At 41.3% G+C, this 15857-nt stretch overlaps 1 protein-coding gene and 1 long non-coding RNA gene across 11 annotated transcripts in view; one reads left to right on the top strand and one right to left on the bottom strand.

Annotated features, from left to right (window-relative positions):
* The window catches only part of CACNB2 (calcium voltage-gated channel auxiliary subunit beta 2), a 391501-nt gene that overhangs the window by 337432 nt on the left and 38212 nt on the right, over positions 1 to 15857 (top strand). For all 10 annotated transcript variants that reach the window (XM_017529759.2, XM_017529753.2, XM_017529751.2 and 7 more), the window contains 2 exons: positions 9379 to 9501; positions 11508 to 11644. In XM_017529759.2, coding sequence (XP_017385248.1) covers positions 9379 to 9501; positions 11508 to 11644 — 260 coding nt within the window. The remainder of the gene's footprint in view (positions 1 to 9378; positions 9502 to 11507; positions 11645 to 15857) is intronic.
* On the bottom strand, positions 3040 to 10657 carry LOC108305215. Its single transcript, XR_001825615.2, has 3 exons — positions 10619 to 10657; positions 5983 to 5984; positions 3040 to 3133 (listed from the first exon to the last, which is right to left on the bottom strand). It is a non-coding gene; the product is annotated as an uncharacterized LOC108305215 (long non-coding RNA).

Raw genomic sequence — 15857 nt, 5'->3', positions numbered from 1 at the left:
AAAAAAAAAAAAAAAAAAAAAGGCTCTATTTCATGCAAAGTGAATTGAGATATGAGGACATACATGGCTTCATAGTTTATGAAGTTCCACACCAAGAACCCTGTACAGGGAACACTGAAAGGCCACAGAGACCCTAGTTCTATAAGAAGGAGCCAAAAGCCATGCAAATTGTATTTTTAATAGAGATGGGTTTTCACCATGTTTCCTTGGCTGGTCTCAAACTCCTGACCTCAGGTGATCCGCTCGCCTCAGCCTCCCAAAGTGCTGGACAGGCATGAGCCACTGCATCCAGCCATTCATGAAATAAAACTTTATAGATGGTGAAAAAGAGATGTGAAGAGAGAAATAGTAGATCTAAATAAACAAATAATCCTGATTTGACATTGCCATTTATTTACTGGGCGTCACATTATTTTAAGTGCATCTTTGAACTTAAAAGGAAGAGGTTACAGTACACCCAGTGTGCTAACATGTGAAAGTGCTCACATGTGAGTGTCACACAACAAGGCAGACTTGGGACTAATTTTTTTTTTAACTTTATACCAACCAGTTTTTAGCATTTTGTAAATTATAACTTTCATGTCTTCACAATTTCACATAAACACCTAAATGCTATTGAATTGCCATCTACGTACCCCTTTAAATGAAAAGCAGTCTAGTGCTATAGGAAAAATTCAGGCTTTGGTGAGAAATAGATTTTAACACCACCTCTAAGGTTTATGGCCTGGGATAACATTTTTTTAAGAAAATCTTGGCTGGACATAGTGGCTCAAGCCTGTAATCTCAGCACTCTGGGAGGCCAAGGCAGATGGATCTCCTGAGGTCAGGAATTTGAGACCAGCCTGGCCAACATGATAAAACCCTGTCTCTACTAAATATACAAAAAAGTTAGCTGGGCGTGGTCGTAGGTGCCTGTAATCCCACCTTCTCAAGGGTTGAGGCAGGAGAATTGCTTGAACCTGGGAGGCAGAGGTTGCAGTGAACTGAGACTGCGCCATTGCACTCCAGCCTGAGCAACAAGAGCAAAACTCCGTCTCAGAAAAAAAAAATCTTACACAAATGTTGTCTTAAAACTTTACTTTTTTTTTTTCCCCAGAGAAAGGGTCTTGCAATATTGCCCAGGCTAGATTCAAACTCCTGAACTCAAGCCATCCTATTGCCTCAGCCTCCTGAATAGCTGAGGCTACGGGCATGTGCCACAGTGAATGGCTGGGAGAACTCTTCTGAGCCTCAGTTTCCTCACCTTGGAATCAAACAGTTGTAGCTGGGATTAAATAAAGTGTAGCAATCTATGTATAATATACAGCACACTGCTTATCCCTTGACAGACATTCCCATAGTGGTAGCTTTCATCATTTTATAGTAAGTCCTGTCATGTACAAGGTAAAGAAAGATGTGGAAGAAGAGAATAAGAATTTCCAAACACCTCTTAACATTTATGCATTCGCTTCTCAATAAGCATTCATTGAAAACATACTGAAGATACAGTGTTAAACAAGACATGGCCTTGATGTTTTTGTTTTTATTTTTTGATACAGGGTCTCTGTCTGTTGCCCAGGCTAGAGTGCAGTGGCATGATCATAGTTCACTGCACCCTTGAGTAGCAGGGACTACAGGCGCATGCCACCATGCCTGGCTAATGTTTATATTTTTTTGGTAAAGACAAAGCTTTGTATTTTTTGGTGAAGACTATGTTCCCCCGGCTGGTCTCAAACTCCTGGGCTCAAGCAATCCACCTGACTCAGGTTATAGATGTGAGCCCCCACACCAGACCAGCCTTGGTGTTTTTAAAGTATTTTAACATTGTTGTCCAGATAAAGAGATGACACTCTTCTACAAATTGGTACTTACAGATCAATTTTGAGAATCTTTTCAGGTTTAGTCCACAAACCAATATGCAGCAAACTTTTAATTCTTTATCCCAAAAACGGGGCCACAATGCATGGATGACTGACCGGTCACCCTCATGCTGTATAGCACATGCTCATATACCATGTAGAAAGTACCAGAAACTGGAAAAGGAATCAATTCCTTTTTATGTCAGCTTGGAACAGGGAGAAGCAAACACTGGTAGAAAAGTGTGACGTCACCCCATGGGCCTGACCCTCCATAGCCACAAAAAAAGTTGGCCAGGAATCCAGGTAGAATCTGCAAAAGTGGACTGTAGCTCTGACACTGCGTGGCAATAAAGTCCTTAGGATGTTAATAGAGGCTGAGTGAAAGTAGAAAGTACAATGAAGGACCATATTGTCTCCCAACCAATGCAGCATCCTGATGATGATTCTGTAGAGCAGGGTGAATCTAAATCTAAATGTGGATTTTAAGACAATTCCGCCGTAGCCATCCCTGAAGCTTTTTCTGCAGGATCCTACATGGGGCTGTAGGCTATTTCTATATCTGTGCCTTCTGCTTTTCTTCCCCACCTTACCCTTCAGCTGTGACCAAGCCTTTCAGATAAACCAGGGAGGCCCTAGAGTTAGAGCGTGGCAGGAAAAGGACAGCATGAAGGAGAAACTATTAGCTAGAGCAGACCACGTTACATTTGGCCTTGGAATATGGACTAGCTTTGCTTCCCTCAAGAGCTAGAGAACCTCTTGGTCCTAGCATGTCCCAGAGCACTGTGCCAGTCTCTTATCACAGTCCCCATTGTTCTGGTGTTTTCGTGAAACCTCTGGAACGCCAGGATTTCTTGGCTTCTGTTTGTTCTTGCTTCTTGAAACTTTCCTTTACTGGAAGAAGAAAAAATAAGTGGCCCACTGGCCTCAAAACATTTATATCCAAGAATCAGTTATATTCATCAGTTTTTATGATGGATCATGTAGGATTGAACTAGGGATGAGCTGAACCATGCCCAGGACCATGATGCTAGAAAATCCTAAAAATCTGGTAGGTCTGGGTGCGCTGGCTCACATCCATAATCTCAGCCCTTTGGGAGGCCAAGGCAGGAGGATCCGTTGAGGCCAGAAGTTCAAGATCAGCCTGTGCATTAAAACAAGACCTCATCTCTCCAAAAAGTAAAGAAAGTTAGCTGGGCATGGTGGCATGAGCCGATAGTCCCAGCTATTCAGGAAGCTGAGACCGGAGGAGTATTTGAGCCTAGGAGGGTGAGGCTACAGTGACCCACGATTACACCCTGCATTCCAGCCTGGGCGACAGAGAGATGCTGTGGGAGAGGAAAAAGAAAAATTGGTAGGCTTCCAGACCAAAAGTGAATTTTGGAGTGTGAGCAAGGACCAGAGCCCTGATTGGCAAGAGTGAAGAGTTCCATGTGACCCTTTACCATTCTGAGATTGAGCCAAAAATAATATGTCAACTTAAAACATGATCCATTTGATTAACAAATGGTTTCATGGATAAAAAATTAATTTCTTAAGGAATAGTGCCTTGGAACTTCAAGTTGGTTAAGGAAAAAAAAGCCTCAGAGTTTGAGGACTATCAAAAAAAATTGGAATTTAAGAGGCATATATTAGTCTATTCCTGCATTGTGATAAAGAAATACCTGAGGCTGAGTAATTTATCAAGAAAAGAGATTTAACTGGCTCACAGTTCTGCAAGCTGTGCAGGAATCATTTTGGCATCTGGCTTCTGGGGAGGCCTCAGGAAACTTACAGTCATGGAGGAAGGTGAAGGGAAAGCAGGCATGTCATATATGGCTGGTGCTGGCACGAGAGAGAGAGAGAGAGAGAGAGAGACAGACAGAGAGAGGGAGGCGAGAGATGCCATGCACATTGATACAATCAGATCTTGTGAGAATTCTATCATGAGAACAGCACCAAAGGGGAAAATCCCCCCCCCCCCCGTGCATGATCCAATCACCTCCTGCCAGGCCCCACCTCCAACACTGGGTATTACAGTTTGACATCAGTTTGACCAGGGACACAAAGTCAAACCATATCAAGATAGAACAAAGTGAATGTAAGAAAACCTGGCCAGGCGTGGTGGCTCACACCTGTAATCCCAGCACTTTGGGAGGCTGAGGCAGGCAGATCACTTGAGGTCAAGAGTTTGAGACCAGCCTGGCCAACATGGCAAAATTCCATCTCTGCTAAAACTACAAAAATTAGCCAGGTGTGGCGGCATGCACCTGTAGTCCCAACTGCTTGGGAGGCTGAGGCAGGATAATTGCTTGAACCCAGGAAACAAAGATTGCATTGAGCCAAGATCACACCACTTCATTCCAGTCCTGGGCAACAGAGCAATGCTCTGTTTAAAAAAAAAAATGTGGGAAAACCTTACCATTTGCTCAAGTTCTAGAGAATATGAAAGAATCTATATCACAGAAAATCATCTTGACTTTAACGGTGAGTTAGTTTCTGTCATGTATGTGGCACTGTATTGAGGATGTTTACAGTGAAATGACTTGTGCTGGGCCTTAATGGGGGGGTAAAATGTGGGGAAATATTTACTTAACGTGTAGCATTTATTTTGGTATATAGCAAATGTCTACTAATAAGTACTTTATATAGTCAGCCCTGCTTATCCATGGGTTCCACATTCATGGATTCAACCAACTGTGGATGGAAAGTGTTAAAAAAAATTACAAAAATAAGAATGATAGACATAAAAAGCAATGTAGTTGAATAACTAGTTATTCAACTGTTTACATTGTAAATAGCACTTACATTGCATTAGGTATCATAAGTGATCTAGTGATAAAGCATACAGAGGTTGTGGGCAGGTTATGTGCAAATAGTATGCTGGTTTATATCAAGGACTTGAACATCCGTAGATTTTGGAGGTCCTGCAAACAATATCATGGCAGATATCAATGGATGACTGTATACACACCACTCGCCTTAGTCTGGTGCTGTGCATTTCCTGTAATCTCGTTACCTTAAAGAATGGTGCTCTTACTCTTGTTTTAGCCATGTGAAAACGTGCTCAATGAGGCTAAAGAATTTGCCCAGGCCACTCTCGTAATAAATGGCAGAATAAACATTCATATCCAGGTCCACTTAAAATCCCTTATCCTTGAACCCATATGAAAGAAATTAATGTGGAAAATACCTTCCATGTTGTAACGCACTGCAAGCCGAAGTGGAACCAGGGAATCCGAAGTGACACTGCCATCTGGCCTCTTTGGTATAGCACCTGGGGTCTTTTATCTTGGCTACATCTGTTCCCCCGAAACCCTTGACTGTACTTCTAGTCTAATTCTAGAAATATAGTTCCTGAAGTAAAGATATTGAGGAATGGGTATCTGCTGTTCTTTCCTGGTTCTGTAAAGCTAATTCCCATATAAACCACATCTAATAGTAGCATCGTTGGTTACAGGAGGTGAGGCAAGAACAGAGGCACATTCCAACTTAACATCTTAATCTAAGAGCATCAAATTACTACCTGTGGTCCCGGGAATTATACACCAATTTCCACCACCACTGAACGTTCTTTTTCCTTTTTCAGTTCCCTCTTGCCGCTACTCAGATAATGGAAAAGTGATAAAAAGTTGGTAAAAGTCGTAAGATTTTCTATGGGGTCTTCTGTCAAGTCAGGCATTAAAAATTTGTCTTACATTGATGAAAAAAATATATGCGATGCTTAAACTCCATATCTTCTAAGAAATAAAAGAAATACCTAAAAGAAGTGAAAGACCATGCTAGCATTTTTTTTTTAATCTTGAATCTATCCTATAGTGATCAGAAACTTTTCTGAATAATGGATGGATCTACTCATGGAAATTGTGTTTCTAGTGGTAAAATTGAGTTTTGGGATGACTACATTTTTGGGAGGCTGAGGCAGGAGGCTTACGAGAGGCCAGGAGTTTGAGACCAGCCTGGGCAACATAGCAACACCTTGTCTCTACAAAACTTAAAAAAATAAAATAAAATGTAAAAACTTTAAAATATTTTTAAGATTACATCTCACTAAAAAGGGCACCGTTATTTAGTGCTGGGTACAGTATAAAACAGCAAGGCCCATTTGGTCAGTAGTTTGGAACAGAATTTTAAAAAGTCTTAATAACTCATGGCTGACACATGCTACATCTGGGACTCCACGCTAAGGAAATAACTCTAAATAGAGGCTTTTTGTACAAAGTTTTTTCAAAGCAGAATATTTCTCATGTTTAATAATATGAACCATTAAATATCAAAAAATGGTGAATGGTTGAGGTGGTCTTTTAGTCTGTTTGTTTGTTTTTGAGATGGAGTCTCACTCTGTCACCCAGGCTAGAGCACAGTGGTGCAGTGATCTTGGCCCACTGCAGCCTCTGCTTCCCAGATTCAAGCGATTCTCCTGTCTCAGCCTCCCAAGTAGCTGGGATTACAGGCATGCACCACTGTGCTCAGCTAATTTTTGTATTTTTGTAGCAATGCGGTTTCACCATGTTGGCCAGGCTGGTTTTGAACTCTTGACCTCAGGTCATCTGCCCACCTCATGTTCCCCAAATGCTGGGATTATAGGCATGAACCACTGCGTCTGGCCAAGGTAGTTTAAAAATATATTTTAAAAAGTATATCGTGTGTGTGTGTGTGTGTGTGTGTGTGTTTAAGAGATGAGGTCTCACTTTGTTGCCCAGGCTGGTCTCAAACTCCTGGGCTCAAGTGATGCTCCCATCATGCCCTCCCAAAGTGTTGGGATTTACAGGCATGGGCCACGGGACCTGGCCTTTAAAAAAAAAACAGAATTTTTTTATGTTTAACATTGTATGAAATGCCATATATTATGATTGTAGCTCTGGAAGAAAATTTTACATATTTAAGAAAATTCCTAGAATAAAATGGGAACATCATACTAGCAAGGATTGTGCTTCAGTGGTGCCCCTGTAGGTACCTCTAAAGTGTATTTTTAATTCCCATACTTCAACACAAGAAGTAGCACCCCTTGCATCATTAAAAATTGCAGTAGATGTCGTTCAAGACCAGCCTAGCCAATATGGTGAAACCCCATCTGTACTAAAAATACAAAAATTAGCCAAGCATTGTGGTGGGCACCAGCTCTCCCGGCTACTCAGAAGGCTGGGGCAGAGGAATCCCTTGAATCCAGGAGGCAGAGGTTGCAGTGAGCTGGGATCATGCCATTGCACTCCAGCCTAGGTGTCGCAGTGAGACTCAGTCCCAAAAAAATACACAGATATATATATATATATATATATATACACACATATATATATATATATATACACATACATACATATACACACACACACATACACATATATTAATAATATGTAACAACATCCACTATATAATTGTGAAAAAAAATTTGCAGTTCCTTGCAGCAATGAATAAGAGTTGCTATATATATATATGCATGGTGGATGTTGCCAGGTGCGGTGGCTCACGCCTGTAGTCCCAGCACTTTGGGAGGCCAAGGCAGGCAGATCACCTGAGGTTCAAGAACAGCCTGGCCAACATGGTGAAACCCCATCTCTACTAAAAATACAAAAATTAGCTAGGCATGGTGCTGCCCGCCTGTAATCCCAGCTACTCAGGAGGCTGAGGCAGGAGAATCGCTTGACCCAGGAGGCAGAGTTTGCTGTGAGCCAAGATGGTGCCACTGCACTGCATCTTGGGTGACAGAGTGAGACTCTTTCTAAAAAAAAAAAAAATTTTTAAAAATATATATACCCATGTATGTGTGTGTAGTGGATGTCAAGAACTGGCTTCCAAATATTTAAATCCACCTCATGTCTTTTGTGCCTGTATCCAGAACTTGGTCCTCCTTTCCCAGGCTGCAGATTGTCACTAGATCTTAGTAACATCAGGGCTCTTAACTCAAGTCTTCCACCCAGGCAACAGTCAGGTAGAACAAATTAACTTTGGAAAATTTGGATATGAACATGGGTTCTGTCTACTCCAACTCCCCCTCATCTTCTCTGGCAAGTCCTGGTAAAGAGCTCACTGAGTAGGGAGAAACTGCTCCGTGCTCAGTTTTTAAAAGAGTAGGTTAAAAAGAACATTACATGAAAAGCTATGTCACTTTGTATATATCATGTATATAAGAAATATATAGAAGAGGCCAGGCACCATGGCTCGTACCTATAAATCCCAACACTTTGGGAGGCTGGGGCGATCCCTTAGATCACCTAAGGTCAGGAGTTCGAGCCCAGCCTGGACAACTCAGTGAAAGCCTGTCTCTACTCAGAATACAAAAAATTACCTGGGCATGGTGGCTTACGCCTGTAATCCCAGCTACTCGGCAGACTGAGGCAGAAGAATCACTTGAACTCAGAAAGAGGAGGTTGCAGTGAGCTGAGACTGTACCACTGAACTCCAGCCTGGGCTACAGGGTGAGACGCTGTCAAACAAACAAACAGGAAACATATAGAAGCAATTCACTTGCCCATAAGCGGAAAGAAACACAATATTAGAACAGTACCATTTTCACCATTTATGAGCTTACCTGTTTTTCCATCTTGTGGATAAGTAGGTATTGGCTAAAGAGAGAACAAATGCTTATCCACACATTCTTTTGGTTTGGTTTGGCTTTTTCTTTTTTTTTTTTTTTTTNTTTTTTTAGACAGGGACTCGCTTTGTCCCCAGGCTGGAGTGCAGCCACATGATCACAGCTCACTGCAGCCTAGACCTCCTGGGCTTAAGTGATCCTCTTGCCTTACTCTCCCAAGTAGTTGGGACTATAGGTGCCTGCCACCACAGCTAGTTAATGTTCGGTTTTGATTTTTAGTGAGAAGAGGTCTTGCTACGTTGCCCAGGCTGATCTTGAACTCCCAGGCTCAAGCAATACTGTTGTCTTGGCCTCACAAAGTGCTGAGATTACAGGTGTGAGCCACCACTCCCAGCAATTTATCTGTAAAATTTCAAAGCATCAAATGAGGAAAGGGAGCTTAATTAATATCATCTTTAGTAGTTGAACAAACTCAAGGAGGAGAAATGATAGAAGAAAAGGTCATTGCTTTCATAATTCCCTGCAGCCATGAATAAGAGTTGCTACAGCTGTAGCATATATTCCCTGGTTCATTTTTCATTCAAAAGATTGTACCTTGTGGAATTATGTCATTAATAATCAATGAATTAAAGTAGATGTTTGGAGTAGTGAGGCAGTTACTAAGTCCTCTCCACCGAAACCAAAGAACTGGGCGTTTTATTCATGTTTGCGTTTTCTCATTTACAATTGCTGCAAGCTCCCGTGCTGAAAACACGTGTTTCCGTGACTCATCTTCACCTTCATTACTTGTAGCGCTTTCAAAGAGAACAATGGCTTTTTTCTAGTTCAGAAATGGGTGTTATGTAGCTCAGAGCTGGGAGGTTTCACGTGTTGGAAATACGAACAAGCTGTTGTGTGATGAAGAACCAATTCGGAGGGGAAACCCACAATGGTTACAGTAGTTCTTCAGTGTATCTTTGTATTTGCGGGGGGAAAAGGAGGGACACTGTCGTTTTGCTCTTAATTTTCTCCCTTTTCCTTTTTCCACTTTAGACAAAGCCCGTTGCATTTGCGGTTCGGACAAATGTCAGCTACAGCGCAGCCCATGAAGATGACGTGCCGGTGCCTGGCATGGCCATTTCCTTCGAAGCAAAAGATTTTCTGCATGTTAAGGAAGTAAGGAAAATAACTTCTTTTTCTATCAGCATCATGTTTCACCTTGACATACCATTTCTTATTTCCTATTCACATGCCACTTCTGTGAAGTAGCATTGCACATCACTGCGGTTGTGTGACATACATGCTAAATCAATGGCTCTCAACCTCCACTCATATAAATATACCTTTTAAAGTGGAAAGAAGTCACAGGCCTCTTGCAATAACTTCAGTGCTCCCCGGGGCTCTGTGGCCCAGAAATTGGGAACTGCTAGAGTAGATGATTCTTTTTGTTGCTTAACTTCTACTTCTTCTGGTGTTTCACCTTGACTAGGTGCAGTTTTTCCTGATGCCTGGATTCTAGTCATCTGGGGAGGGTTTACTAATAATATCTAGAAATCATGACTCTTCTCTCTGCTGTCAGTGTCTAAATTCAAACCACCAATGCCCTTTTTCCTCCTTAAATGCTAAGTTTCTGCAGTGGATGAGAGAATGCTAAGAATTGAGGCCAATAAGGCAGCAAAGAGATACCACGAAAAGTCCTTTTCCTAAACGCTAAATGTCTCCACCTCTTAGTAAGCAATGACACAACCTGCAAATTGGAAACATTCATCCTTAATTAAGGTTTGTTTGGAGTCAGCATTTACCAAATGCCTGCTTTGTGAAGCACTGTGTTAACTGACCAGAAATTTCCCCTGTAGAATATTCTATGTGTATGAGCCTGAGGTTTTTCTTGGACCTGGAGGAATTATACTTGGAGCCCTTCCGTCTAATGGATAATATGTCATAGGGAGCATGTGTAAATTTAACTCTTCACTGCACTGAAGGGTGTCAGCAAAGAAGGTGATGATGGCTGCCAATTAAAAGAACCTAGAAGACTGGGTCCTATGGCTCCTGCCTGTAATCCAGGCACTTTGGGAGGCCGAGGAAGGCAAATCTCTTGAGCCCAGGAGTTTGAGACCAGCCTGGGCAACAGGGTAAAATACTATCTCTACCAAAAAAAAAAAAAGGGGGAGAAAAAAATTAGCTGGGCATGGCGGCACACACCAGTAGTCCCAGCTACTCAGGAGGCTGAGGTCAGTGGATTGATTGATTGAGCCTGGGAGTTCAGGACAGGAGTGAGCTGGGATCATGTCACTGCACTCCAGCCTGGGCAACAAAGCGAGACCCTATCTCAATTGAAAATGAAAGAGCCTAAAGAATTTAGAGCCTACCATTTTGGTAACCTCTGAAAAGAGATGTCAAATACTGGCTACGTGAGAACAATAGAAAAAGTTACCAGAAGTGATGGTGTGCCTAGAATCTCACTTTACAACAGAAAGTTAAATTACTACGGGGTGTCTTCCTGATGTTAGTGCTGAAAGGGGGATCTTTCTGCCATGAAAGGAAATGAAAAACAGAATGTATATTCTTCATTGATGTGTTCAAGGACAGATTTATTCAGTCAAGGAAAATGAAGGCAAATCATAAAGATTTCAGATACATATTCCAGCTGCAAGAGACAAATTGTCAACATCGCACAAGTAGAGAAATCACCTGTGAACATCGCACTGTGTAATTATAAAACTGTTTGCACAAAGGTAAATTGTCCTGTGACACAAAATATTTAAGGGAGATTTCAATATTTATCTCTTTCTCTCCATATTTCCAATTGTCTGATTACAAAAGGGGAAGATTTCTGTAACACCACTTCCTAAAGGTCTCTTGGTAGGATGGGCTATTGTTCTTTGGACCCAGAGAGTTTATTCCTACTCATGGTGACAGCAGCTGCTGCAACGGAATTCAGCCTGGTCCTATGGCAGCACCAGGACAGGCAAGGAATGCAGAGCCTTTGTTAGATTACTGAGGACACTAAAAGCATTTCTTACATGCAAAACCCATGAAATGAAGCGTTTCTTGAATGATAATATTTGAGGCATAGTTCATTGTCACTGCCACATTTCTCTCCAGTGAAAATAGTTGGTGTGGAAGAACAAGGAGTTGACCTTCCGTGTGCTGATTTTTAACGCTTTTGATTTTGTGTTTAGAAATTTAACAATGACTGGTGGATAGGGCGTTTGGTCAAAGAAGGCTGTGAAATCGGATTCATTCCAAGCCCAGTCAAACTAGAAAACATGAGGCTGCAGCATGAACAGAGAGCCAAGCAAGGGAAATTCTACTCCAGGTATGAGACAGATGTCAAGTGTTTGCATAAAAGTTAGATTATACCACGATTTGTGTGCTGTTGTCTGCAGTATTTGATATCCTTTATTATGTATTAACGAGGAGGCAGGTGATAAGATTTTCTGATAGCATCACAAATCTTGCATTTTCCTGCCTTTAAAAAACTTCAGTCCAGCACCTGATTTTCATTCTATTTGGGAAAGTGTTAAGTTGTTATCATTAATGAAAAGAGCGAAGGTCATAGAGTATTAAATTCAGGCTCCAGTGTAGAGGAAATTATGAAATCTTAATCATTGACTGAAAAATAGTCTGGTACAGAATAGCCCTGGTGACTAATCCCAGTGTCTGTAGCTGCCTGGTATGGCTGGGAGGTGTCTGAGAGATGACAGTCTCAGACATCATCAGGAAATGGCAGCTCTTGTCATCTGTTAGTTTCATTTTCACCTGAGAAACTCAATTTTTAGTTCTACCCACTGTTAAGCACTTAAAGAGAAGCTAAGTATGAAACCAGTTAAAACTGCCTGTGCAGATGGCAATTAGATGAGTTATGTAAGAAGCTGTGGCTGAATAATCCCTCCTAGGATTCGTGAAGTTGTCTGCCCATCTCTAAAAGCATCACTAGAAAGGCTTCTCGTACATGTACTGAATTTTACACGGAGTCATATGCAGACAGGTCTACGGACGCAGCAGGCCTGTCTCTATGTGAAAGGGACATAGGCAAGACGTTTCTTAAATGTGAATCGCTGGATTTCTGTTTTCTCTCTCTTACATCTTATTTGTTTATGTAAGATGCAAATTCCTTTGTCGGTGATAACACTTTAATGTCAGCAAGAATTTTTTTCAAGCATCAGCAGATGAAACAGAATATGCTTTGTGGTTTGGAGCACCCATCCTCATTAACTGGTTTTTTATAGTTGTCAAGTTCATTTAATTCAGATCGATTCCTCTGTGTTTTGAGACCTCCACCCCACAATTGACTTAAATTAATTCCTGGGTTATTGAGAGCACTCAGATGGTGAGATACATTCAGTCATATAAGTAGAGGCATGCATAAAAAAAGAGCAAGATTGGCCAGGCACGGTGGCTCACACCTGCAATCCCAGCACTTTGGGAGGCCAAGGCAGATGGATCAATGAGGTCAGGAGTTCAAGACCAGGCCGGCCAGCATGGTGAAACCCCATCTCTGCTAAAAATATAAAAATTAGCCCGGCGTGGTGGCAGATGCCTTTCATCCAAGCTACTCGGGAGGCTGAGGCAGGAGAATTGCTTAAACTCAGGAGGCGGAGGTTGCAGTGAGCCAAGATCGGGCCACTGCAGTCTAGCCTGGGTGACAGAGTGAGCCTCCATCTCAAAAAAAAGAAAGAATAAGATCATGTCCTTTGCAGCAACTTGGATGGAGCTGGAGGCCATTATCCCAAACAAACACACACAGGAATAGAAAACCAAATATTGTATGTTCTCACTTACAAGTGAGAGGTAACACTGAGAACGTGTAGACACCAAGAAGGGAACGTTAACACTGAGGACTCCTGGAGGGCAGAGGATGGGAGGAGGGTGAGGATCAGCAAAACCACCTCTTGGATGTTATGTTCATTATCTGGGTGACAAAATAATCTGTACACCAAACCCCTGTGACACGCAATTTGCCTATGTCACAAACCTGTACATGTACCCCTGAACCTAAAAGTAAAAAAAAAAAAAAAAAAAAAAAAAAAAAAAAAAAAAAAAAAAAAAAAAAAAAAAAGGAAAAGTTTCCTGTAAAAATAAGCCTCTTAGAATTAAAATACTTTACTCTGAATTAAGCTATCATTAGCAGCAGTAAATTATTCATTAGGCCAACATATATAATGCATATGTTGATATGCAATATTAAATATTAAAGTAAACTTTTGTTGAAAATACATTTCTTAATGAGAAATAAAAGTAGAGGCATGTAAAATAAACAATGCATGTACATTTCGCCTGCAGGGTGTTTGAAGATCCCATACTGTTCTTTCAATCTTTAGTGTTCCATTGGCCTTGTTTTGTGTTTTTCTACCCTCTGTATTGAAAATTGTGTCATAATACTGTTTAATAAAACCTTATGGCTAGTGATTCAGGCTTGTAATCCCAGCACTTTGGGAGGCCAAGGCAGGCAGATTACTTGAGGCCAGGAGTTTGAGACCAGCCTGGCCAACATGGTGAAACCCTGTCTCTACTAAAAAAAAAATACAAAAATTAGCCGGGAATGGTGGCACCATGCATCTAATCCCAGCTACTCGGAGGCTGAGGTATGAGAATCGAACTTGCGAGGCGGAGGTTGCAGTGAGCCAAGATCGCATTCCAACCTGGGTAATAGCGAAACTCTGTCTCAGGGGAAAAAAGAAACACACCTTATATGGAAACACTTTGTTTTAGTACGTTGTAGACATTGCCCTTACCAACTAGGTGGTATATAGTTTGTTGAGGTTTGAAGTTACCTCAGCTAGGGGACATTTCGTTTTTAGTTAGGACAGTTCGGCGTTTTTCAGAATTTTCTTGTCAAATCACTTGAGAAGGGGATTCCAAGATAAAATAAATTTAGGATAAGTGTAGGTAATAGAAAATTACTTTAGGATTTTTCAGAGCCTTTTAATGTGATAATGTACACTGTGAATCTCTGCTGGAATGGAGATTTTTAAGTTTACAGTATTTACTAAAATTACTTCCTCATAAAAACTCCTCTGGTTCATGTCTTAGGCATAGTGTTTGTAGAATGCATTTTGGAAAATTTGGGATGGATTTTTGCAGAGGCAGGCTTGTGTGTCCTTCTCTGCTTCTTCATACAGAAACTGAGAAATGAGAACGACCTCAAAGGGAATAGGAGGGGTGTAAATATTTTTCTCCATATTGTTAGAGAAAAACAGTCTCTTCTGTGTCCCAAATGAACGTGCCTAGGCTAACATTAGTGCTCAGCTCATCTTATAAGGACCTGTGGGAACAGTGGGTATTAGATCTTACAGGTCACAGGGGAGAAAATAGGTTAAGAGAAGTTAGGGAACTTGACCGAGGTTGCAGAGCGAGTAAGTCTCAGAACCAAGATAGCGGTCTGACCTCCATGCTGGACAGACTTCCATGCTGTACTGCAAATTAAGGAACCAGGTCCTGCCTGGCACAGCCACCGCAGGAGAAATCGTTAGTGCCATCTGTTGGTATTTACTTTCTCAGCTAGGTTGTTTTGCTGTTGCCTTTTTTTCCTTAGGACTCTGAGTTATCCATATTTGCGGGAATATAACATCTCAGAACTTACTCCAGAGAATTAGGTTACCTTTCCTTACAGCCATGTATCTCTCCCTTTGATTTTCATTTTATTTTGTCCCACGATTTTGCCTAAGTATGTGAAAATACTTTAACTTGCTTTCGCGGGATTTTACATTTCTCTCCTTTTTTTTTGAGACAGAGTCTCACTCTGTGCACAGGCTGGAGTGTAGTGGCGCAGTCTTGATTCACTGCAACCTCTGCCTCCTGGGTTCAAGCAATTCTTCTGCCTCAACCTCTTGAGTAGCTGAGATTACAGGCACCTGCCACCACACCCAGCTGATTTTTGTATTTTTTAGTAGAGATGGTAGGGGGGCATTGGTTTGCCATGTTGGCCAGGCTGGTATCAAACTCCTGACCTCAGGTGATCCACTCGCCTTGGCATCTCAGAGTGTTGGGATTACAAGTGTGAGCCACCACCCCATCCTCTCCTAACATTTTAAATGTAGTTTTGTTTTGAGGACATAACCAGAATCTGGCAGTCTTTAAAAATCCTGATACAGAAATTATAGTTGACAGAACTCAATGGCAATGGAATTGGGGTAGAGTTCAAGAACTTGGCATTTTAATCGAATTAAAAGTCAAGGACAAATCTCCATCCTGGTCATTGTCACCATTTGCAGTAGTTGTCATAGTTTTACGTAAACAATATTTTCACTGTTATTAAAATTCAAAGGGAATATAAAACAAACCCATGCTTCAACTGAAATTGGACTTAATATTTTAGAAAATGAAAAAAAAAAAACTTCTGGAAAAAAAATGTTTTCGTATTGGTGATAGGTCCTTGTATAACTGCCAGAAACCACTTCTATAAATATCACTTGTCATTAATTTCACATACTGTCTCATGCCCTTATTCAATATTGGAGTATCTCTTAAGAACTTTAAAAAGATGCAGAGCCGGAGGCCGAGGCGGGTGGATCACGAGGTCAAGAGAT

Source organism: Cebus imitator, unplaced genomic scaffold (assembly GCF_001604975.1).
Source record: "Cebus imitator isolate Cc_AM_T3 unplaced genomic scaffold, Cebus_imitator-1.0 Scaffold61, whole genome shotgun sequence".
NCBI classification, from domain to species: Eukaryota; Metazoa; Chordata; class Mammalia; order Primates; family Cebidae; genus Cebus; species Cebus imitator.
This window is presented reverse-complemented; position numbering and strand designations above follow the sequence as displayed.